Source organism: Microcebus murinus, chromosome 12, assembly GCF_040939455.1.
Source record: "Microcebus murinus isolate Inina chromosome 12, M.murinus_Inina_mat1.0, whole genome shotgun sequence".
NCBI classification, from domain to species: domain Eukaryota; kingdom Metazoa; phylum Chordata; class Mammalia; order Primates; family Cheirogaleidae; genus Microcebus; species Microcebus murinus.
Genome location: NC_134115.1, coordinates 45,097,288 through 45,122,992, shown reverse-complemented (window position 1 = coordinate 45,122,992; position 25,705 = coordinate 45,097,288). Strand labels below are relative to the sequence as shown.

Here is a 25,705-nt window from a genome sequence, read left to right as displayed (position 1 = left end):
GACTTTTTGCTATTTTTTATTATAGTCTAAAATAAGTGTTCTACTCCACCCTCTTAAAATTAGCATATTTGAAGGGGTAATTTGTAATTCTTTTTGTTACATGGCATACCATTTCACTTTATAAGCACACAATGATACAGCATTTTGTTTTCAGACTTCATTTACCAAAATATTTGTGGTGGCGAGTCAGGTTAGGAGAAGGACTTGTATAAGAATTTATTTTAGCACATAAATTCTTAAACTATCACAACCGCTTGGGTCTGTTGCAAAACAAGTTCCTTATGTTTCTATTTACAAGTGAGAAAGGGTGGGCTTGATAGATTACAAAGAAGGGCAAATATGGTGATTGAATTGGCTTCCCAGAACATGTGGTTCTTATGCCAATTGCTTAGAAGAAAAATGGAAAAATGTCCTTTTAGAGCAATTCAAAGATAAATGCCATATTAGACAATTTGGAGAAGACTCCAGCATTTCTTGTCACCTTCTCTTCTTCCTAGTCTCTAACAAACCCCCTGATGTTGGGTACAGGCTTAACTTCTTTTTGGCTGTCACTGAATCCTGACAACACTGTTTCCTGGCACTCTACCTAACCAATGCTCCTTTTTTGGAGGCATCCAATACAGCACCATTGAAATACCTCTGGACACTCTTTTGGTAACATTTTTGTAGCACAATATTTAAGGTTAACCTAGGTCAGTTCCTGCAAAGCTAAGGTCAGGCTCCTATCTGAATCACTATCACTACTGAATCAGTTCACTGGAGAATGATTCTAGGACTGGAAGCATTTCTTATCTGGGAGAAGGTTCCAAGTATATGGGTAAAAGAGAAAGACATCTATTTTCCAATGAACAGAATGGAATACAGTCTCCTCTCACCCAGATTCCTCTCTGGGTGGTAGACTCTAACCCCGACCACTAATGCAAGTGCTCCCTGCCAACAGACAGGGTACTTACTGTCTTGTGTTACATTTTCTAAAGAGAGAAAGCAAGGTATTCTCAGACCATCCCCTGATACAAGTAAAGATTAGCTGGATCTTTCCTTACAGACTTTGGAATGAGGAGAAAGAGGTAGGGTTACTATGAATGAAATGATGGAAAGAGTTTAATGACCCTGACTCTTCCTTTCCTAATCTCTTTCCAACTTATAGATCAGAATTCCTCCTACAGACACCCAAGTTCATAGTTAATATCATATAAAATGATCCTGTAAAGAAAGTATACTCAGGTTTCTGAAAGGTTCATCATAGATATGGTGACAACACTTTCCAAATCCAATGTTAAAACCCATGCCTTGCTGCCTCAGGAACTACTTTATTTAGTTGTCTAAATATAATTTTAATTAAAGTGACTTTTATGAATGTCTTAACATATGAGTCTAATCAAGCAATATCATGTGCCAAATTTACTGGGTTATAAGTTTAATGGATGACAACATTCAACTCTGTTCATATGTGCTCACGCTTCTCAGTTTGTTGATCTTGGAGCATGGACATATTCTAAGAAACTAAAAAAAAAAAAAAAGAGAGAGAGAGAGACAGAGAGAGAAATGTATTTGCTGACCTATAAAACCCAGTGTTTTTTGGTTGTCCTTTGGGGCTTAAAGCACAGCTTCTTAGCATCAGCCACATCCTGAAGAGCACTGTGCTCCCAAATTAATTTTCCTTTCTTCTCCCTATAAAAGATCCCTTTCCTTCAGTGGACCGCAGTTAGGTAAAGGTAAAGAGGAAAGAAAACTGATTAAACTTATCTAGAGTAAGGTTTGCACGACTAATAATGCTTTCCCCATAATCATTCTTAATAATTGATAACTACACATGTTGAAAAACATACAGGTACTTACCAAGCACTAGGCTACAGTAAAAAGTCAGTTATAGTCCCTGCCTTCATGATGCTCATAATTTAAAGGTGAAGATAGATTCCAAGACCCTAAGTCAAGCTTTTATTCTAATGATGAAATTACAGGCAGAGTGGCAGACAATTCAAAACTAGAGGACTATTTTTGGACAGAGACAACTTCCCTTCATATTCTGTCTTGCTTTACAGCAGAAGCTGGGTGAGGCAGTAAAGGAAAAGGAATGCCCAAACTGCTGCTCACCCTGAAAGTCATTAGTATTACTTAATTCCTGAGAACTGAGCTGTGTGTGTCTGTCCTTTCTGTATGATGTGGCAGTGCAGTGAATACTTTGGAGAGTTTCTACAGGGAGTTGACCTAGCTTTGGCTGTTTTCCAGCCTCATTTCTCCCTATTCCTCCTCACGCAGCCCATACTTTGCATGGAATATCTGCCATTCTCTCAACGCTTTGCTCCTCCGGCTGACGCTATCCAGTATGGTCTGCCCTTATTCACCTGGCTGACTCCTACAAAGCTCAAGTGTCATTTCTTGGTCTCCTTTTCTCACAGCTCCCTCTCTATCTTCAGCTTGTGTGAGGCCAAAGTGTCCTGCACAGCTCTGTCTCCTTGGGCTTAACCACATTGCTGGTTTTTCTGTCTGGCTCTTCCAAAGCAATGGAAACATGAAAGAGACTGTCATATCCCAAGGGCCTACTCCAAGCCTGGTACAAAACTGATGCTAAATAATATCTGCCAAGGAATGAATTAAGGAACTTCCATTTGAAACAGTATGTAAACACTGGATTCTCTGAGGGAGCTTCCCACTAACGACTAAAAATACTAGATTTAACTAAACATAAGAATTAAAAAAAACTGTTAATGCACAGCTGGGCTGGTGATAAGTTTCCTAACAGACAAAAACAATGAGAAGGCACAAATCCAGAGAGGAAGTGGATGGAAGTGGATTCTAAAGGATCCACTGGTTCCTGGTGCTTTAGATGTTTCCATGTTAAGAGCCTATGAAAGCAGGGAATAGGAGATAAAATCAATGGACTGCAAGCTGTGGAAGATACACTCATAATGCCAAGACTCCAAGGAAAAGCCCAGAGAAAGGGTATTCTAGGAAAAGAATAAAACATTCAGCTTTTAGAAAAGACCAAACTAAGGAGACAATAAAAAGATCACTGATTGCTAGGGATTGGGGGAAGGTATGGATGAATAGGTGGGGCGCGGAAGATTTTTATGGCAGTAAAACTATTCTAATACTACAGTGGTAGAGGCATATCATTATACATTTGTGAAAACCCCTAGAATGTACAACACCAGAGTGAAGCCCAGTGTAAACAATGAGCTTTGGCTGATGATGTGTCAATGTAGGTTCAATGACCAGAGCAAATGTCCCACTCTGCTGCGGGATACTGATAGTCAGGGGGGCTGTGCATGTATGTGGTAGGCACAGGGTAGATGGAAACTTTCTGTATTTTCTGCTTAATTTTGTTGAGTTTTAGAGAATCTAAAACTTCTCTAAAAATAAAGCTTATTTGGAAAAATAAAATGGGATGAAATAAACAAAAAAAGCAAACAAAAAATCCCACTTGGATCCATATAGATACATACTAAGGCAGACTTGCCTGCCTCAGCTTGGCTATGTGTGAAGGACAGGGGCAGACCTCTCCTACAGAGCTTCTCACAACAGGACTCAGGAGAGTTTGGGACTAAATTCACCTGATGTGGACAGTGGAGAATTTAGTTTAAAGTGGTCTTGAGTTAGTATTGGGTCACCACCCCATGCTAACATCATCTTCCTCCAAAGCAAATGTAAATTCTTCCAGGAAGTATGCATCTTAACGTGGATTATAAGGAACTCCTTCTTAAATTCCAATGATTATGAAAGCCCACAGGAATATCATAAAATATATGCAGAAATGGGCAGCATGAGAAGGAAACAGGAGAAACAAGAAAAATGGACCTATAAAGAATTCTGACAGTGAAATTATCTGGCACAGAATATGAAAGAAGAAAATTTAACATGCTTATGGAAATTTTAAAAATGAATATTGAAAGAGAAAACAATGAACAAGGATCATCATGTAGATTTTTAAAAAGACCCAAATAGAACTTACATAAATGAAAACATAAATGTTTTAAAGAAACTTTTAGGTAGAGTAAAAAGCATATTAGATACAGTTGGGGAGATAAATTATTAAATGGAAGAAAGTGTTGAAGAAATTATATAAAATGCAACACAGAGAGACCAAGATATAGAAATATGAACAGAACAAGAGATAGTAAATAGAAAAAATAATTTTCTAAGGATTTTCCAGAAAAAATTAAAAATACAAATCCTTAGAGTCAGAGGTCTCATGAGAATCAAATATAATAAATAAAGGATCGAGTCCTACACTGATCCTAGCTAACTGCATGATCATAGCAACAAATACAAAAAGTAAGAAAGATAAAGGAAGAACAATGAGAATGACAGCTGGTTCCTCAACAACAACAATGGAAGTTAGAAGTAAGTGGAAAAATCTCCTCAGTGTTGAGAGAAGATAACTGACAACCTAGAATTAATTTCACAGAAAAACTGACCTTTAAGAAAGAGCGTCAAGTAAAAATATTTAAGAGAAATAAAATACAGAAAACAAAAGGTATTCACTTCCAATGAACTCTCCTCAGTAAAATAAATGTCTAAAGGATATACTGCCAAAAAAAAGAAGGTGATCCTCGAAGATCTATGATCTAAGAAAAATGGAATTAAATAAAATAGGATGTTTTCAAGTATATCTAAATAAACTTTGACCTTATGTATAATCAAATGTATATAATCAGCTGTGGGGATTATGAAAATAGAGCTAAAACAACAACAGCAAATACGTCTGAAGGGGAATACTTAGAATTAAAATGTTCTAAGAGATATGAATTGTTTGGTAGGTATAGATGCTACTCAACTTTAAGTATGCACATTAAAATTTAGGGTAACCACTAAAAGAACAGAAATAGATATATAATTTTTAAACCAGTAGAGGGAAAAGTTTAATAAGAAAAATAAGAGCCTCACTAGTTCAATGAAGGTCAGAAGGAAAAGAGGAAATATTGGAAAAACAGGACATATAGAGATCACAGAATAAGATGGTAGACATAAATCCAATTTTATCACTAATCACAGTGAATGCAAATAGATCGAAGAAAGTAAAGATAATCAGATTGAAATTTTAAAAGATACGTTTACATTAAGTACTCATAAGCTTAAAGAAAAGTGGAAAGTAAAATAGAAAGAGATGTAAGAGACAAATCTAATCAAATGAAAGGTGGGTTAGCTATATTTATATCAGACAAAATAGACTTTAAGGCAAAAATCATTACTACTGATAAACATGCTCACTAAGTTATGAAAAAAGGTTAACTTACTCAGGAAGGTAGAACAATTTTAAATGTGTATCTACCCAATAAGACAGGTCTAAAATAATCCAAACAGACCACAGCATGATATGGGCAAATTAACCAATAAAGTAGAAAATTTTAAAAATTATTCTCTTAAGTAGGTTAAAAAAAAATATCGAAGAACTAGGACATTTAGAAAACACATTCAAACTCCTCATATATAGAAAGTTATATCCAGATCGGGGAATACATGCTCCCTCCAAGAACACATGAACATAAGATCATAAAGCAAAGTCTCAACCAACTTTAAAGAAATAGAATGAAAAGACCATTTAAAAATTATAAAATGATTATTAGAGATTAATAAAGAAAGACATTTTAACCCTCTCTCATATATTTAGAAGTTAATGAACAGATTTATAAATCATGACTTGAAGAAATCATGTAGAAATTTAAAAATACCTAGAAGTTAATGATGATGAAAATTCTCCTTATCACACTGTGGGATGCAACAAAAGCAGTATTTAGTTGTACATTTCTGTGACAGGCTGAAACTTAAAACACTAAGCATCAAACTTAAGGAATTAGAAAAAGTAGAATGAAATAAGTCCAAAGAAAGTAGATGAAAGAAAACTGTCTTGTTTTGTATTTTTTGTTTACCATCCTTTTTCTTTTATTTTTTTCTCTTTCTCTAGCTTCTATTAAATTGGTAAGATTCTCTTTATGTTCTACTATTTCCTCTGCTAGTTTGAAATATATTTTATTATATTAAAATAATATAATATCAATGAAATGAAAAACACAAATCATAGGCTCAATAAAGCCTAAGGTTGTTACTTGAAAAGACTAATAAATTTCTGGCAAACTTCAATAAATGATAATATTAAGGAAAAATAAATCCCAAACAAACACCGTCAGAGATGCAAAACGTGAGACAAATGCAGATATAGCCAGAGCTAAAGAGATACCATCAGAAATGTATGAACCAATTTAAGATAATATATTTGAAAACAGTTTTAGACAAATGAGAAAAAAACAACCTCAAGAAGAAAAAGAAATAACAAAAGTAAATGCTTACATAGAATTTACTACGTGCCAGGTACTACCCTACATGTTTCCATATATTGATTCCTGGAATCCTCACAATAACCCTATGTATCCCATTTCACAGATGAGAAAACTGAGGCACAGTGATGTTAAATGGCTTTCTACAAAGTTAGAAAGTCATTAGTCAGTCAGAGCTGAGATTGAACATAGACAGTTTGGCTCCAAAGCTCATTCTCTTGAGCAGTGCTATATTGCATAGAGCCTTAAAAAAGTTTCAATTCATGATTAAAAATCTTCCCACAAAGAAAATATCTTGCTCATAATTTTACAAGCAAGCTCTATTAAACATGAAAGGAACAGAAAATCTTATCCTAAAATAAACTCTTCCAGAGACTAGAAAAAGAGGAAACACTTCCCAATTCATTCTATTAAAACCAGATAAGGATTGTGTAAGAAAGAAAATTACTCATAAACATAGATGCAAATTAGTCCTAAATAAGTTATTAGAAAACCAAAACCAGAAGTATGTAAGCAATATAAAATAACATGAGTAAGTTAGCTATATTATAGGAATACACACGCAAGATTGGAGAAAAATTCAAAGGTCTTAAAATATCAAGCATCGGCAAGGATATGGAGCAAAGAGAACACGTATAGTTCTGATGGGAGTGTGAATGGAAACAATCACTTTAGAAAACTTTGGTATTATACTGTAAGATTTGAACAAGCACTGTCTTGTTTTGGATTTTTTATTTACCATCCTTTTTCTTTTATTTTTTTCTCCTTCTCTAGCTTCTATTAAATTGATAAGAATCTCTTTATTTTCTAGTATATCCTCTGCTAGTTTGAAAGCTATAAATTGCATGTCTATTCTTTTAATGGATACTTCAAATTTTTTAATATACATATAAACTTAAATTTTCTAAAAACCTAAATTTCTTTTTGCTTCTATCTTCCTCCCAAATACAACAGGTATCTTAGCATACACTAAGCATTCGAATGTTGCTAACACACACAATATTAAATAAAAACAAAGTTATGGTCATCAGTTGGCTTACTATGTATATTAGTTTTCTATTGCTGCCATAACAAATGATCTTAAACTTAGGTGTTTAAAACACCACAAATGTATTATCTTACAATTCTGTAATACAGAAGTGCAGGTAGAGCATGGCTCAATGGGTCCTTTGCTTGGAGTTTCATAGGGCCAAAGTCAAGGTGTTGGAAGGACTAAGTTATTTCTTGGAGACTCTGGAGATGAATTGCTTCCAAGCTCATTCAGGTTGTTAGCCAAATCCAGTGCTTTGGGGTTGTAGGACAGATGTCCCCCGTCATTGTTAGTCACCAGCCATCATTTGGGGGCCACTGTTAGCTCCTAGAAGCCACTCTGTGGTTCTTACCAATGGCTCCCTCCCTCTCAGAGCCAAGAACAGCACATGAATGCCTTCATGTACTTGGAATCTCTCTGATATCTTTTGCTACATCTGTTCTGATTTCATCTGAGGAAAGTGCTCTGCTTTTAAGGCTTCATAGGATTAGATTAAGTTCACCTGGATAATCCAGGCTATTCTTCCTGTCTTTTGGTCTGCAACCTTAATTACATCAGTAAATGCCTTTTTACCATGTAACATACATTCACAAGTTCCAGGGATCAGGAAATAGATATCTTTGGGGGGCCATTCTGCCTACCACACTGACTATAGCTGTTAGGATAAGGTAGATGATTCCTACCTTTGAAGACTGTTTGGAAACAGTCTTCAAAATCCCTTTGGTTGAACACAACAAAGATTTATTTCTTGCTCAAGTAATGTTTGCCTTTCCAGAAAAGCTGTTATCAAGTTATCTATGGGATAACTCAGTGACCTGGGCTGAGAGAGGACGTACCATCTGGTAGAACATGGCTTCTCAACCTTTAATCTACATATGAGTCACCCTGGAATCTTGTAAGAATGAAGATTCTGATTCTGCAGGCCCTGGATGAACTCTGAGATTCTTCATTTCTCATAGGAACCAGGCTGCTGTTCATGCTACTGGACCCCAAACTACCCTTTATGAAGCAAGGTTTTAGGACATGGAGTCTAGGACACTAGAGCAAGGAAGAGAGAGCTTGGAGACTGTCACACTGGCCCTTTATTTCTTCCTCCTGAAAGTGACATACCTTACTTCAACTTATATTTCAGTGGCCAAAGCAACACATGTGGTAATGCCTAATGTCAGAGAGCTGGAGAAGTTCAACACTGCTAGATTAAGACTCATTAAGACAAGAGAACCAGAAATGCTAGTGAAGAGCAGCCGTGTAACATGCATGCATGTCCATGCTCTCACACCCCTTTGAGGCTCATCAGCTGTTTTCTTTTATATTCATCTTTCCTAGGGTTCACCTTTTATTCTGCATATATAACCTGTAGTAATTATTTTAGTGAAAGTTTGTGGGTAAACTCTTATCTTTGTATATCAGGACATGTTTCTATTTTGTCTATACTCTTCATTGATAGTTGAGGGTACAAAATTGTAAACTGCTAGTTATTTTCTGTTACTGTTTTGAGGATACTAGCTTGTCTTCTAGACTCCACTGTGAAAGAGAAGTTTCTGCCTTTAGCTTAATTTTCATTCTTTTGTGGACACTCTGTCTTTTCTTTGATAGCTTTTAATATTTACGATTTATCCTTAATGTTGGAGTCTCCTGATTTCAGACTAGGATATGTTTGGGCATGTATTTTTATTTTTCCTGTTCAGCAACTTCATTGCACTTCTAGTCTGATAACGCTTGTCTCTTTTTCTTTCTGGAATATTCTAAATGTCATTCCCCCCATTCTTGCTGGAAACTCCTGTTAGATGTATGTTGGAACCTTTTATTCACTCTCTATATCTCTTCTTAAGGGCTTTTTCCTATTATATATTTTTGGAATTTTGGGATATATTTTGAGTAAAGTTTCTTTTATCTTTAAATTTTCACTCATTCTCTTTTTGTGTCTAGCTTGGAATGTATCCTATCTATGAAGATTTTTATTTCAATTACTATATTTTTAATTGCAAATTTATACTTTCTTTTCTTTATTCATCTATTTAATACTTCATTTATGCCTTCCCACCAATTTATTCTTTAAGAGTTGTTAGTCTTAATATATTTATTTTAAATACATAGTCAATTTTTATTATTTGTGGTAGTTATGTTCTATAAAGTCACCACAAATACTTGTGCTTACAAACAACAGACAGCACCTCAGCACCATGTTTGGAGGCCATTTTAAACAGTGAAATTACCCAAGAAAGCACAAAAATAGATGTGAAAAACTTGACACAAATAGACCACAACAAGGACACTTGTTTACAGGATGAGCCTGAAACAAGAAGGCAGGGCGTCACTTCGTTCAACCACAGTGGGGAACTTGCTCATTTGGCAACTCAAATATTTCACTGCCTTTACGTGCACATGAATGACTACAAATGTGCCACCAATATTGATTTGGGGGTTCCAAATAAATCTTAGTGAATAGCCAAATTCACAGTTACCAGAACCAGAATCCATGAATAATGAGGATTGACTTTATCAATTTTAAAATCTTTGTCAAACTGTTCCACATAATTTTATTTGGAATGAATGTTCATTTTCTTGGCTTTCTTGGTATTATATATCTTTCATGTGGTTTGGAATTTTTATTTGTATGCTCACTTTTAGTCAAAAGACTTTTGTTTTCCTTTTTTTACTCCCTGTCCTTGCCTGTTCTAACAATTTTATGATTGTTTTCACGTGCTTCGCAAAGCCCCAATCCAGAAATCAGATATTATACTGAAATTTTGAGTGTTAATAATGAGGAAAATTGCAAGTCCAGCCCCAGAGCTAAGTTCTAGCATGGTAGAGTTTTAGTTCCTGATGTGGTATCTACGTCCACCAACTAGCCTTAGATCCACAATTTCAGATAAAGCTCTCATTACAGGCAACAGTCACTAAAAAAAAAAAAAAAAAAATCAGCTTCTCTTCACAACAGAGAGCCCCATCCAAGCTCCTGACATTGAGTTCTCTATCTGGGTTAAGTCCGGCGTCTACTGTGAGATAAGTTTATCCCTGGTTCTCCCAGTGGAGCTGAACTATGGTCAATTTTTGCTTTCTTCCAGTCTTATAGCCAAAAAGCCTATGATATCAGCATTGTTTACCATCTTGCATATATGTTCCATTTTTGGTCCATGGACATTTTTATCTTGCTTTTGAACCTGGCTATGTCATTGGTTTTATTATTTTATATTTTATCTGTGATTGCTGCTTGTTTTGGGAAAGGGGAGGATTAATAGATTACACAGAAGTCCTCTGAGCTTTTCCCTTATACTTTGATAACTTATACTATTCTGCATTGGATTATAAGTACCCAGATTTCTGTCTTTCTTATCTTCCTCCCTTCAATTTCAAAACATTTGAGAGTACAAACTCTTATACAAATCTCTTCATTTTCATTTGCTCCTAGGACAATGCCTTACACATAGACAACCACTCTCTGTTGCATTAAACCCTAATAGGAAAGTGAACATCAGTTTGCTATAAGAAACACATTCTTGGCAATTAGAATTGTACACAATATATATATATATTAATAGATGGAGAATTTTTTTTTTTTTTTACCTAGAAGTAATCATGCAGAAGCTAGAAGACCTCTTGGGAGGGCTATAAATATGCAGGGGTTTTCAAACACTTTTTTGTTATACAACTATTTTTTCTTCCAAAGAAATCTTACATAGGATACTAATGCATAAAGCAGGTAAATGCAGAGCTGTTCTGGATGAAACAGGGGTGGTGTGCCAAGAAACCTGACTGCTTGGCCTTTATCACCTGGTCATGGTATCAAGGTAACTATACAAAAAGTAGTTTGAGAATTATTTTTTAAACTACAGTCCTGTAAAAATTGAGAGGTTTATCTGGGCATGGTGGCTGAGGTGGGAGGACCTCCTGAGCCCAGAAGTTGAGGCCAGCCTGGACAACATAGCAGGACTCCATCCCTAAAAAGATAAATAAAACAAAGACCTGAAAGGGTTGTCTAAATTACTTCCAATATCTATAACAATTCAAAGTATATAATTCCTTCCAATATTTTAATGGAAGCAAAATGAAAAAGTTATAAATTACCCCTTGTGAAATGTAGTGATACATTTCTTTTTCAAAATTTCTTTTTGGGTGTGGAAGGTGTTTTTTTTTATAATGCTTGGGAAAAGGAAGCTGGTATGTTATAGGATATGGGTGTTAAAGAGCTCTGAAGCATATTTGCTCAGTGAAGATTCAAAGGAAAAGGAACCTAAGTGTGATGCCATATTTCACCCAAAACTCTACACTGAATTGGAAATCCAAACTAAATACTCTCCAACAGCCCTATGTAGCTACTGCTCATAGCAAGATTATAAAGAAAAATACAGCCAAACCTCAAAGATAACCTCTTTAAATTTCACAATTTCCTCTGAAAAGGAAGAGAATGTTTACAATGCAAAGAAAAACATACAAAGGACAAGATTCCTCGAACTATGATACAGTACGAAAGCTAGTTAATTCAATAATGGCCCTCGCTCACGGCGCTCAGCACAAAGGTCTGTGAGTGACCTCTCAGAGGGAAAAACCTAAGGGCTTAAGTTGCTTGAGTTTCAACACATCTTGGTGTTAATCAGAAAACTCGATGCTGCTTATCATTTCTAGGCTCATGGAAACGAGGCTGAGCACAGGCAAGTATTTGCACGTTAGCGACCTGGGCATGGCAGCCTGTTTGGTTTCATTCCATGGGGCGCTCTGCCAAGGGATGAACTGCAGTAGAAATTTCTCTCTCGATCACTCTCAAATCCCTACTCTAGCCCTCTATCTGGTTCACTAGAGCCAGCATACTTCTTATGAAACTCAGAAACGAATAGATTCTGAGGAATATTGACTTAATAAATTTATATCCTCTTGACAGGCAGAGAGAGGCCCACAGGGGAGGGAATTAGGAGTGTTTCCAGCAAGGATTCCTAGATTTGCTTTTTCTGCTGAATTAAATTTACACATTTAAAATTCTCAGCAGTTCATTTACTCCTAGCCTTGAAGAATTATAATTGCTACAGTAAACTTGTTTGAAAGAAAGTATATGCTGTAAAAATACCTGAGCCTTAAATATTTTGTATCTCAGTTTTATTATTTCCTAAATGAGACTTAGTCTAGGTCAGGGGTCCTCAAACTTTTTAAACAGGGGCCCAGTTCCACTGTCCCTCAGACCGTTAGAGGGCCAGAGTATAGTTTTAAAAAAACTATGAACAAATTCCTATGCACGCTGAACATATCTTATTTTGAAGTAAAAAAACAAATGGGCAAAAACACCTGTATGTGGCCCACAGGCTGTAGTTTGAGGACGCCTGGTAGAACACCTACATACCCTCTTGTGTTACGGTGAAATAAGCATGGACTTTGGCGTTCACAACTCTGGCAGGACCACTCCTTAGCTGTGTGACCTAGAAGAGGCATTCTCTCTCTTCAAATGTTTCATTTTCCTTATCTGTAACATTGGGGTAATACCCATTTCTCAAGGTGGTTGTGAGAATTAAGAATTAGGGAGTGAAAAGTCATTAGGTACCATGCCTGGCATATGGCCAATAGCTCAAATACACTATTTGCTTTCTAATTTTAGTATTCTATGAGTCTATGCCTTTGTCTGGATTTCTTTGAAGTATACGATCAGTCTTTAGCTGTCACTTTCAATAAGGAGATTGTGGTACAGAGAGGTTAAAGGTGTTTGCCCACAATCAGGGCGGGGGTCTCGTATGTGGGGCTTTTCTCAATCTAATCATTCCCGGCAATGTACAAAATGATGGACTCATCCTTTCTTCCTCCTCATCAGTTGAAAGCTGAACTGGGGAAATAGTTTTCTTTTCTTCAAACATCCATCGAGTCAGTACCGTGCCATTACTATCAAGAGACACAACTAAAGGTCTAGCTGAACTTTCTCCTCAGAGGGTCTCTCAGTATGGCAATATTGAAGGAAACAAATTGTGGGTTGACCAAGTAGGCATTCTTGTTCATACTAAGAGCCTTAGGAAAGCAGATGCTTGACATTATCCATCAATTCACAAGAAAATGACACAGCTGCCATGAGAGGAACTTTGCTTGTCAGTCAGTGTCACACCCGTGAGCTGGAAGATGTGACTTTTCAGTATAGCAAAGCCAGCTCTTATCACTTGAAGGCCATCTACAACTACTGTGACTACTCTCTGACAGTCCCCACAGGATGACTAACTATAATACGATCTCCCGTGGCCTTTTAAGTATGCCAGAAGGGTATACTTAAAAGGGTATACTTCTGCCACCAAGCAGAAGCCAAGTCCTATCAATATAGTGCCTTTTCTATCTTCCCCAACAATTTGGAGATCTTCATATTACCTCGAGTTATCGACAGGAATGAAATTGTTCTTATCTAGGGAATTTAGCTTTTCTGAAAGAAAATGTTTAATGCTGATGGGACACTGTGGGCTGTTGTTTTTCCTGGGCCCTGTCTCTTGTAAGACTGTCACTTACTTAACCCTACCAAAGTGATACAGAAGAAAGAACTAAAATGTATTGCGTATCTCCCAGCTATTTCCATATTGTACTAGTTCCTTTAAAGGAATATCATAAAGTGGGCATGACTATTATTTCTGCTTTATGATGGACGAAACTGAGGCTACGAGAAGTGAAAGAGCTTGTCCCAGGCCACACAGTTTGTGAGTAACAGAGCTCCCAAGCCTGTGTTCATTCCACTGAGGAGTGTTCCTACCAGATCCCTCTCCAGAGAGCGAGAGTTGAGGCAGAGGATAAGAAATTGAGAACACATTAAGGAGAAAGGAGAAGTAGAGAGAATTAGGAGGGGTTCAATAAAGACATGTCAGAAAAAGCATTAAAAAAAAAAGAAATGTGTGCAGCAGTCAGGGGAAGGCCGAGGGGAGAAGAAAAGCAGAAGGCCCGGACCCCTGGGAGTGGGGGCACCCAATGAACTTGGCCAGCTGCCTGGCAGCAAGCACTGTGGAGAGATCTATGGCCACCAGATCCACCAAATGAAGGAATCTGTGAATCATTAAAAAAATGTTTATTTCTTTATGCCACAAATGATAAAACAGTTAGTCATAAAATATGAGGGTTTTTTTCCCAGAGCAATTGCTGCAAATATTTTCAACCATTCTTCGACATGCTCAATGTTTAACTAGTGAAAAAGAAATGATGTGTTTTAAACCAAAATCCAACTCCAGTTGTCCACATGGCATGCTGTATACTTGTGTTTAGAGATTAATTTATTTGCAAGATACTCAAAGCTTATTTAGCATTGATGCTATCATAGGTTGGATAGTGGCTCTGCCCTGAGAGAAACAATAAAAGTCAGTCATCATTTCTCTCTTCTGAAACATTGTTTCCCTTTGTTATCTAATTTTAGCATAAATAATAAAACTGTGGGCCAAATCAGAGAAATTTGAAATGCTTTTGAAAACGTGGTCCCTAAAGAATATCCTTTTGTTCCAGCAACAGTGATTCTTCTCAATGCCGAAAAAGAAACACACACACACACAAACCACAAAGTCCTGTAACTAGTTTAGTCACCAATCTCCAGTCATCCTAGCTTTGTGGTAAGTTAGACTTCTTACACCGGATGCTGATTAGTCCCCTGGGATATGATTCTGAGAATATGCAGCAATTCCAACCAAGTATTTGGCCAAAGAACAACCAAGCATTCTAGCTGCCAGAGACCTCACTGCCCAGCCTCAGAACTGGGCATTGTATAGGAAGTCTGTTTTTCTATAGTTCATCCAAAGGAAGAGGCATTATAAAGCCTACAGTTCTGCCAGAGACGAGGTCTAATGCTCTTGTTCCAGAATACCTGGAACTTGTCATGTGGCAAAACAATCAGAAGTTCCCCATAATGCCATAGAATAAGGTCGATCTTTGGGATTTCAAAGTGAGCTAATTATCACTTTTGAAAAACAGTGCAGTCTTCCAAGAGGAGTACTTTATCAGAAGAGAGGAGGAAGTTGAAGCAAGGTAGTATACTAGTTTGCCAGGGCTGCCATACCAAAGTGCCAGACTGGGTGGCTTTAACAACAGAAATTTATTTCTGTACAATTCTGGAGTCTGGAAGTCCAAGGTCGAGGTGTCAGCAGGATTGGTTTCTTCTAAGGCCTCTCTCCTTGTCTTGTGGTGGTCGCCTCTTCCCTGTGTCTTCAGGTCTCTCTGCATCCTAATCCCTTCTTTGGTCTTCTCTCTGCATCCTAATCCCTTCTTCAAAGAACATCAGTCCTATTGGATTAGGGACCATCCTCAAGACCTTATTTTTAACTGAACTGCCTCTTTAAAGACCTTACCTCCAAATATAGTCACATTTCGAGGTAGTGGGGATACAATTCAAACGGTCACAGGTTCAGAGGGAGAGCAGAGCCAGTGTTACTGAGTCAGGTGCCCTGCTGAGTGCTTTTGAGATATTTCTGCATATAATCCTCAGAAAAACCCCGTGAAGTGGTATTTTCTTCCAATGTTTCAAAGCCAAATATAAATTCAATGACTTGTAAAACATTTTCTCCCAACCCTATTTTCCTTTCATATTTTATGTTTTTAGTTATACTACTAATATAGGACTATGTGTTTATTATAAAAAATTTAAAACACTACAAAAGTATACAGAATAAAAAAATCAAAGTCCCCCTGACTCATTCAGTCCCTCCCTGCTCTCTGTATTAGGTAATCACTGTGATCAGTTTGAGGTCTGTCCTTCAAGACCTTGTGATGGTGCCAGATACCCAGACACAGGGATTTTTAAAAACTGAGATCATATTATAGACATTACCTTATAACTGTTTCATTAACACTTAACAAGATAACTTGGACAGATTTGTATGTACAGATCTACCTTATTCTTTTTAATGACTGTGTAGTGTTCCATGCTGTGGGCATACCACACCTCTTCTAATCAGCCATCCTCCATTTGTTTCTAAATTTAAAACTACCATGAACATTGCATTAACATTCTCTGTTTGTACATCAGTAAGAAGGGTATTTTTAAAGGTGGCTCACGCTTGTAATCCTAGCACTCTGGGAGGCCAAGGTGGGAGGACTGCTCAAGGTCAGGAGTTCGAAACCAGCCTGAGCAAGAGCGAGACCCCATCTCTACTAAAAATAGAAAGAGGATTAATTGGCCAACTAAAATATATAGAAAAAATTAGCCGGGCATGGTGGCACATGCCTGTAGTCCCAGCTACTCAGGAGGCTGAGGCAGAAGGATTGCTTGAGCCCAGGAGTTTGAGGTTGCTGTGAGCTAGGCTGACATCACGGCACTCTAGCCTGGGCAACAGTGAGACTTTGTCTCAAAAAAAAGAAAAAGAAAATTGAGATTGAGAGAGGTTAGTAAATTTGTTCAAAAGTCCATAACTAGTAAGTGGCAGCCCCAGGACTCAGGAAAGCACATGTCTGTCTGCTGTACAACGCTGCTTCCAGTTCTCTGTGTCCACGGATTGAAAAAGTGAAGAGCATGTCCTTTAAGTCACTCTCTTTCCTACTCCTGCCCACACATTTTGATGGCCTCGCAGAGACTGCCCGAATTCCAAATGCATGGGGACTCTGAATGACAGGAGACCCCAATTTTGCTATATCTGTGTGCAAAGGAAGCCTTCATAAAGTTGCCTGGAAAAGACATGTCCTACCAGACTTTAAAATGAGAGCAATCTCTTTGTCCATGAAGATGATAGAGTAAGGAAAATTCCTGTTTTTCCTCTGGATGGGGCTGGGGATTGAAGCATGGATAGAACTGGTGAGAGCATGTTTCTGTGGTCCACTGTTGGAAGGAGTGAGTCTGCCACAGGGAGAAGTGGCCGAGATGCTTAGGGTGTCCTTGGGAGCCCCCTCTAATAGGTGGGGGACTTTGAAGATTTATTAGGAAGAAACCAATGTTACTGCACTCAGATTTTGTTTCCACTTAAGAGACTTCCCATTTGAGGTCAAGAAATCCCTCTACTGCCTTGTATGTATTTCATCTGAGATTGGCTGACTCTGAGCATGGGAGAGGGGAAATGCATGGAAGGAGTGGTTAAAGCAACCCAGTGTTCTGCCAGCCTCCTGTTCCTCCAAACAATGCTCACCACCCCAGGAGAGGCTAGGGATGCCCCTATGAAATAACATTCAGGGGCACATTCAGACTCTTTGGCAAATGAACATCCCACCTCCTTCCCCACAGTAGACCTTGTCCTGCACCTCATAAAATGACCCACCCAGGCTGAAATAAGCTGGGCTCCTCCATGCCTCACCCTTCCCAATTAGTAACGAAGCTCAAATGTCACCAGAGAGAGAGAGTTTCCGACCACCCCATGTAGAGTGGACCCCCAGCCCACCCCGTGTCACCCTCTCCTATTATCCTGCTTTCTTTCCCTCATAATGTGTCACTGTCTGAAATCGTCATATCTTTTCTTTATTTTTTTTATTGTCTGTCTTCTCCCAATATAATGGAAACTTCACAGGAACAGGGTCATTATCTTTCTGTCACTGTTATACCCCAGTACCTAGAAAAAGTGCCTGGCACATAGTAGACGCCAGTGGAAATAGTTGAATGAATTCCATTACATTCCCATTTTCCAAAACACTCTCTCATCGTAGCCTAGAAATATCCCTCTCATTTTTCAAAGCTTAGATCAAATGTCACCTAAGTTAGAATGTCATTCATTCATTCATCATATGTGTTGAATGTCTACAATATATTAGATCAGAGGTTCCCAAACTCTGTTTACAGCATTGTTAATGTCTTGGTAACTTTTTCAAGGTACTCCTAGGCCAAAAGGAATACCTAACAGTTCCATTTATTAAGTAGTTAGGTCCAAACAACTTAATAAGTATTTGTGTCCTGATGATGTTTCAGCCATTTGATAAACAATACATATAACTTAAAAGAAAAATACTATTTTATTTCATTCATAAATAACATTTACTTACGAATGGGATGTGTGTACCTGTACAATTTCTCAAAGCCTGAAATCGGATTGGACAATGGCACCCTTGTTTCCTTTATACATTGATTTTCTCACACTGCTCGCTTTTTATCAAAGCAAACTCAACTTTGCAAAGACGAGACATCATAGAAAGGAGTACAGCATGATCTAGTAGTTTGCACAATGTCCAATAGCCTTTCAAGTCTTGCTGTGTTTCTCTCGAATATTTATAATATTCTGAGGCAGCCCTGTGAATTGCTATGTTGCCCGGGTCACACTCTCAGAAGCATGGTGTCAGACCCTTAATGCTGGGCCCTGGGTAGACAGTGGTGAAACAATCAGACATGGTCCTTCCATGACTTCTTAGTACTTTGTGCTTATTTCCACATTGACAGTGTGTACCGCACTGTATTTAGTTACATGTTTGTATATTTGTCTTTTCTACTAGACTCTGATTTCCTCAAGGACAGCTACCCTGTCTGTTGACTGATAGCAGCATCTCCTGACATCCCTACTGCAGAGCACCCATAAGAGTTGGGTGCTCAATAAATGTTGGCTAAATAAATGATTAAACAAGACAATGAATAAGTGAATAAGCAAACAAATGGCCCTAACAAGTAGCATCATGTCTTATTTTTGTCTACTGCAATAAGAACTAAATTATGAGAAAGTTAACCTTCTTCCCATCTTAGAATGCCTTTGACTAGAAGCGGCCTGGTGTGCAGGCTCACTGACTGACTCTGGCAGTTGTTATTATTGACACAGCGTCTGTCCAGACTTCAGGATTATTCCACTGGTCTGAATGTTGTCCCAGCAGTTTCTATCAAATTCTGACCAAGAGAGACCTGTAGCAGAGTTATCATTTCTTCCCTGTGTTACTGTTTGACCCTTGACACAAAGCAGCAAATGTTCAATAACTTTATGCTGTACAAAAGCCCTATAAGAAAAATGGACAGATGGGCCAAATGGGCATTCACCTTATGCCTGTCATCAGTAACTATGTCAATAACTCTGTGGATGCCATGAATTTTCACAACCTCAATGATTAGAATCAACTTCAATGATTAGAATTGCTGGCCAAGATGGACTGTCAAGGTGTATGACAAGAATAGGAACTTTGCTTGTATTCTCCATGTTGGCTTTCTTTGCTGACTCTACTTTATCGTTGACTATAAATCCTTTCACTACAGTATTGCTGGTCACCAAACTAACACAGGTATCTTCATTGATTTCCATTCAGATCCAAATCCAGTATAGCTCAGATATGGTGCTTCCTAAGAATTAGAGAATTTCCAAGCTGGAAGGGACCATTGAGGTCATTCAATACAAATCTCTCATTGTTTGAGAGTAGAAATTGAGTCCCAAAGGTATGATAAACTTGCCACGATCATTCTGTTCTTTCTGGCCATAAGAGCTCCTGCCTTTGTCTCCTATTGGAATGTGCAGCATTCCAACAGGACACTCCATGGCAATAATGCTACAGACCAGAAAAGTGAATTGTATCAAATGGAGGATGAGCAAGGTGGAGTAGGAAAAAACTATACCTAGAGCATATCCCAAATCTTCTGATCAGTGCCTCTCTAGTCTAAGCAACCATGAGCACTCACCTGAACTACTGCAATGGTCTCCTATCTGGCATTTCTGCTTCCAGCCCAGGCTTTGCCACCCATTCTCCAGATTGAGCCTGCAGCCAAACCTATATTTTTAAATCATAAGCGCAATTCTTATTCTCCCTGCTTACAATTCTCTAGTAGCTTCTGTTTGTACTTAAAATATAAGCTAAGTACTTTACAATGTCCTGCATGACCTAGCTCCTTTCTACCTTAGGTTTTTCTTTTATCTTGTCTTCTAATACTTTTTTTCTAGCCCACTAGACTCTGGATATACTGGATTTATTCTTTCTTTGAACATACCAAGCTTTTTCATACTGCTCAGTCTTTGCAGTGGCTGTTCCTTCCATCTGGATTGCTCTTCCTCTGGTATTCACACAGCTGGTTCATTCTTGCCATTCAGATTTCCCTCTTCAGGTGGACTTCCTGACTATCCACTCTGAAATCGCTCCCAAATCACTGAATTCCCTTCAGAGCACTGATCACTACCTGATATTTTTTCTTTTAAATAATTTGTTTGCATGCTCATTTGTAATCTGTATTCTTTCCTTAGAATGAAAGCTTTGGGGGACTGGGTCTTGGGCTTACTTACCAATGTATCCTAGAACTAAGAATAATTCTTATGCTCAATAAATATTTTTGTTTTAAGAACAGTAAAATATTGCACTGGGGCAATAAAGAATTTAGTAAGGAATTTAAGAGCACTACAAGCTACCACAAGCATCTTGGCCCTTACGTTGCTAATCATGGCTCCTATCTCCTAAATATCAATGCATGTGAAGCTTAAGTATAGTAAAGAAGAGAAGAAGAAACAAATAGTTTATAGGTAACACAACAGGACTCTAAACACTTTGGAAGTCAAGTCAAAATGTCTAAATAAATTCAAGGGATTCAGATTAGAGGTTTAATTTGATTCAACATGGAGAGGTGACCTGAGGAGACCTTTTTGGGGGCCTCCCAGATTTACTCAGTTTCGTGGTGAAATCTCTGAGACCTAAATGAACTGCTTGATTGGTTTGCTAGTTCACACCTACTGGTTCTCCCAATAGAATCCTTAGTCTTTCCTTCCAGGAAGAGAGGGCCTTGCTGCTTCCTTAGAAAAGAGCAGAGAACTGTAAAATGGGAAAAATTAGATGACCTATGTCCTTAAGAATGAAAATAGTCTTAGACCATCTAGAAATAGTATAAGAAGCTACTATGGCCATGAGAACTGTGCAAACATGATGAGAACTTGAGCTTTCTTATATTGATGTACTCTATCTGTAGAATGATTGGCAATATATTATTAAAAATCTGTAAGCTGATTTTTCAGGAAACTCAGAAAACTTGGGCAACTGGAGAGCCATTTTCCACTCTTCAGCTTGCCTTGAGGAATAGGAACCCCAAAAATGTTCTATGTAGCAGATCTACAGAAAATAGGAAAAGAGGTTGCATCTTTGGAGGCAAGGTGGTTCACAAGTACCCCAGGAAGCTGTCTGGGGATTAAGGGGTAACCCCGGAGACTTAGCTAAGAGACTCTCAAGTTTTTCCAAATCAGGTATCTAAGGGAGAATATTTAACTGAATTGTCCTGAACATCTTTGCTTGTAAAAATTGGAAACTTTATTATGAAAGGATTCTTTCTTATAAGATTTTTTTTTTTTTTGGCAGTGTTGCTTCTTTCATGATCAAGAGCCAGAAGAAAAAAAAATATTTGAAGACTCTAGATTCTCATAAAAAAATCAATGTCAGTTTGATTCTACAAGCTGTAAAGATTTGGCTCATGTAATGCTCTGTGTTTTAAGTAATAATAGTTCAGAGGCTCATGTCCATGGAAATGCTCATAAGGATAGCAAGGAAGTTGTGAGCTGTTTCCAAAGAGCTTTAAGGAAAGGATAGGTAGACATCTACTAATAATGCTTTAGGCATTCATCTACTAGGGGAGTTTGGACCTTTTCTATAATTCTGTAAGTTGTAAAGAAAAGGACTAGAAGTTAAGGAGATTCTGTATATTATGTTGTGATTTTTTCTTAAAACTTATATTTAAGATATCACTACAATAAAAAGGATAGTAAAGAAAACCAGTGAGCTAAATGAAGTGTATTTCCATCAAAAAATCTTTTCATACCATTTCTAAAACAGAATCTGTCAATACCATTTTTGAAAAATGTATCAATTATAACTATTTTTTAATCAATAAGTGAGTGGGGAATGGAGGTGAGAGGTGGGAGAGGTGGTGAAGGCAGTGATATAAGTTGTATTATCTGGTACCTAGAATCCTAAGTGGAAATATAGAAATAAACGAGGCATGGTTTTCCATTGAACAATCACTCCCAACAATCATGTCTTCTACTCCTTGCAGCCTTCCTGGTCAGGTATCTAAAATTATATACTTTTCATTAGTTTTAGGCTTTCTCATCTCATCTATATTCTGGCCTTGGGTCACCTCCAATGTCCATTTTTCTCTGTTCCTGCTCTGTGCTTCTCAGTACTACTGCTGAGTCTCAAAACCCTGCTGACCATGCTCTCTGTAAGATCAAGCTCTCCAACCTCAGCAAAACCCTTTTTGCTACCCAGAAAGTCTTTTATTTTGCTTTGTCAGCTGCTACTCAATTTCCCCCATGGCTATCCTAGGCCTTTAAGCTCACTCTTGAAGGCCAGCTCACCTCCACTTTCAGCAGACGCCTTGGAAAACGTCTCTACATGGAGATGACTGAGTCTGTTCCACATGGGCAGCTTCACCTTTTCTCTTCTTTAAAAATCTATTTCCTCATCCTTCCTCCCTCAATTTACCTCTGTCCTCTAAGAATGAAATGTGTATCCTTTTTCTTTATCACATTCTTCTTCTTGTCAACTACTATCTACTCTAGGAACTGTGGCATCAAGTGTACCCTTACCTCCTCATATCATCAATTTATCCCCCTTTAGCTAATCATCTCTCATTTAAAACAAATAACCCTTCTATGACTCCACAAATGAATAAGTGTCTCTATTAAACACCTCATAAGAATAGCTGTACTCATCTGCTCCATTTCCTTGTTAATACACTTCTTTCTTTACTTCCTCCAATATTGCTTTTTTTTTCCTACATTTTATTTTTTTGAGGCATGATCTCACTATGTTTTCCAGGCTGGTCTCAAACTCCTGGGTTCCAGGAATCCTCTCACCTCAGCCTCCAGAGTAGCTGGATTATAGGTACTTGCCGTTATGCCTGGCTGTTCACAATACACTATAGAAACTGTTCTCCCATTGGCCTCTTTTCAGTCTTCATTCTCTTGACATTTATCCTACTGAACACCTTCTAAGAATTCTCTTACTCCACTTCTACCACTCTTTTGGTGCTTTTTGTAGCTTATCTGACTCTACATTCTCTTTCTGTCTGAATGCAGACATTCAATGAAGTTCCAAGGTTCCCTTCTCTCATCAGTCTATACTTTCTGCCTGATAAGCTGCTTCTAAATCTTCAAACTTTGCGCTTCTTATTTTGTGTTTCTATGGCTTGAGCCCTAACCTCTTTTCCAGACTAAAACCTCCACTGAGTGGTTGAATACATCAATTACCTGCCTGTCAAACTCAATAATGTCTCTAAATTGAAATTATTATTTTCCTCTCCCAAAACTCCTCCCAACTTTAGTACTTCTGATAATAGCATTTACCATTCTAGAAACCTGAATACTCATTTTGCATTCAACAACTATCTATGGTGTGCTTAATACATGGTAGTTAACAGTTCCAGGCACTGGGGATAAAGGAGTGAACAAGATGAATAACGCTCTTGCCCTCATGGAGTTTACATTCTAGAGTGTGGAAACATAAAACAAACAAGTAATTAAAAAAGACAAATTTTGGTAGAGAGAAGTGGTGTAAAGAATGTAAAAAGTAAATGACTATTTTGATAGATGGGTTTGCATATCTAACCCATGGGGTTGCATATCTAACCATATTTGATAAGGTGGGCAAGGAAGCCACTTCAAAGAGATAACATTCAAGCTGAGACTTGAATAACAAAAATGCCAATCATAAAAATATTGTGGAAAGAACTTCTCCAACAGAGATATCAATAAGTGCAAAAGCTCAAAATATGCATATACCTTTTTGTTTCCCACCTCAACCTATCACCCTAATTTCAAATATTTGTCAAGTCTTATCGAGTGATCTCAATTTTGATCCCTCTTATATCTATTTCCTCCTGGGTTAAGCCCTCATTAAATTTTTTTTTTTCCTAAAGGGATAGGGTCTTGCTATTTTGCCCAAGCTGCCCTCGAACTCCTGGGCTCACCAGATCCTTCTGCCTCAGCCTGTTGAGTAGCTAGGACCACAGACACGCACCACCATGCTTGGGCTTAACCCTCATTATTTCTTGCTCCCCACCCATTTCCTGTTCCAGTGCAAACTTCATATCACTACAGAGGTGACCACACTAAAGTGAAATGCTATGTCATTCTCTCACTCCAAAGCCTCGAGTGACTCCCATTATTTGCTGAACTAATATAAACTTGGAAGACCAACATTCAGATCTCTTCATGGTATAACCTCAAAAATATCTTCCAATTTTTCTCTTCCATACTGCTGAGCTCAGTTCTACTGAAATTAGGGTTCAGAGCACACCTTAAACATTCCTGCCTCCAGAGTTGCCCAAATGTCCCCTTCGCTTGGACTCACTGTCATCCCCTCACACCCAATATTGACCAGTCATAGCCCTCCATGTCCTATCTCAAATCTCCTTTTTATCTAAGACCCTTAACCTTAAGATTTTTCTATTTTTTACTCTTCAAAGAACTGTATTCCTTTCTCATAGAATTTGTCATATTTTGTCCTAGAATATAGTTATTTGCACATCTGTCTTCTCTCTATATACCGCTTACTATATTACAGATGTTGTAAGACAAGGACCACATGTTATTTATCCTTGTACTAGTGTGGTGCCTTATACATAGTTGGCGTTGGATATTATTTGTTGAATGAATGAGTTTGTCAAATCTGAGTTTGATTAGCTAATATTTATTTTATGATACCCCAGGTGGTTTCTCTTTTATCATTCCTCTTACTCATTCTCATGAGACCTATATATGAAAAGGCAGAAAGGAGACAGGAAATAAATACAGAGAGTTCTTGTTTTGAAACAGTCTAATTAGCTTCAAGCCGGTCAAATGATTAAAAGTTTATACTGAGAAACATTAAAAATACCATTTTAATCCTGTATAATCAGTATAGTATGAGATAGATAACTCTTAGTGAAATGCTAATTGATTGATTTCTTGCTCAGGAAATAAAATTGCTTAGCACTATGCAGTGCTGAAAAAATACATTATCACAATCACAGAACCTCGAGCTTACCACATTGCTGCATGTTCTATATCGGATATTTCTTCCTTCACAGCTCCTAGGTCACAAAAAGAAAAAAAATCTCATTACTACTTACGAAAGGCTAAAATTTGAAATATTTTCTTAGAAAAATGATATCCTCTTAATACTAGTAGAAGGACCTCCTTTTCTTCTAAGTAGGTTCTCAGGAGTTACTTACTATTAAATACTAAATCAAGCAGATCTAAAGAAGTTGTATATGTAAATTGATTTCTTGGTAAGGGTTGAACTTAAGTATTCATTTTGCTTCAAAAACTTTCAATATAAGTACTTAGTGCATATTTAACCAAATAAGTATTAGTGCAAGGTTTTCTGAAAAAAAGTTCATATTAAATGAATTCTATCTTCATCATATATTTCTGATATAAAACTGAAGAAATATTTCACTGAAAAAACTTAGATCTTGAATATGACAAAAAAACTTGGACTTAATATTCAACATGTCTTAAAAATCACACTTCTCCTTAGAAGTTAAAAGTCATAATTCTTTAAAAATTACTTTTATTTCTAAAATGTATACTCATTGTAGAGATTTTGAAATAGATTACTAAAAAAGTCTCCT

General features: G+C 37.4%; 1 protein-coding gene across 3 annotated transcripts in view; it reads right to left on the bottom strand.

Moving 5' to 3' along the window:
• Positions 1–25,705, bottom strand: part of ADAMTSL1 (ADAMTS like 1) — an 856,830-nt gene that overhangs the window by 291,544 nt on the left and 539,581 nt on the right. For all 3 annotated transcript variants that reach the window (XM_012769704.2, XM_012769705.2, XM_012769706.3), the window contains one exon: positions 25,117–25,162. In XM_012769704.2, coding sequence (XP_012625158.2) covers positions 25,117–25,162 — 46 coding nt within the window. The remainder of the gene's footprint in view (positions 1–25,116; positions 25,163–25,705) is intronic.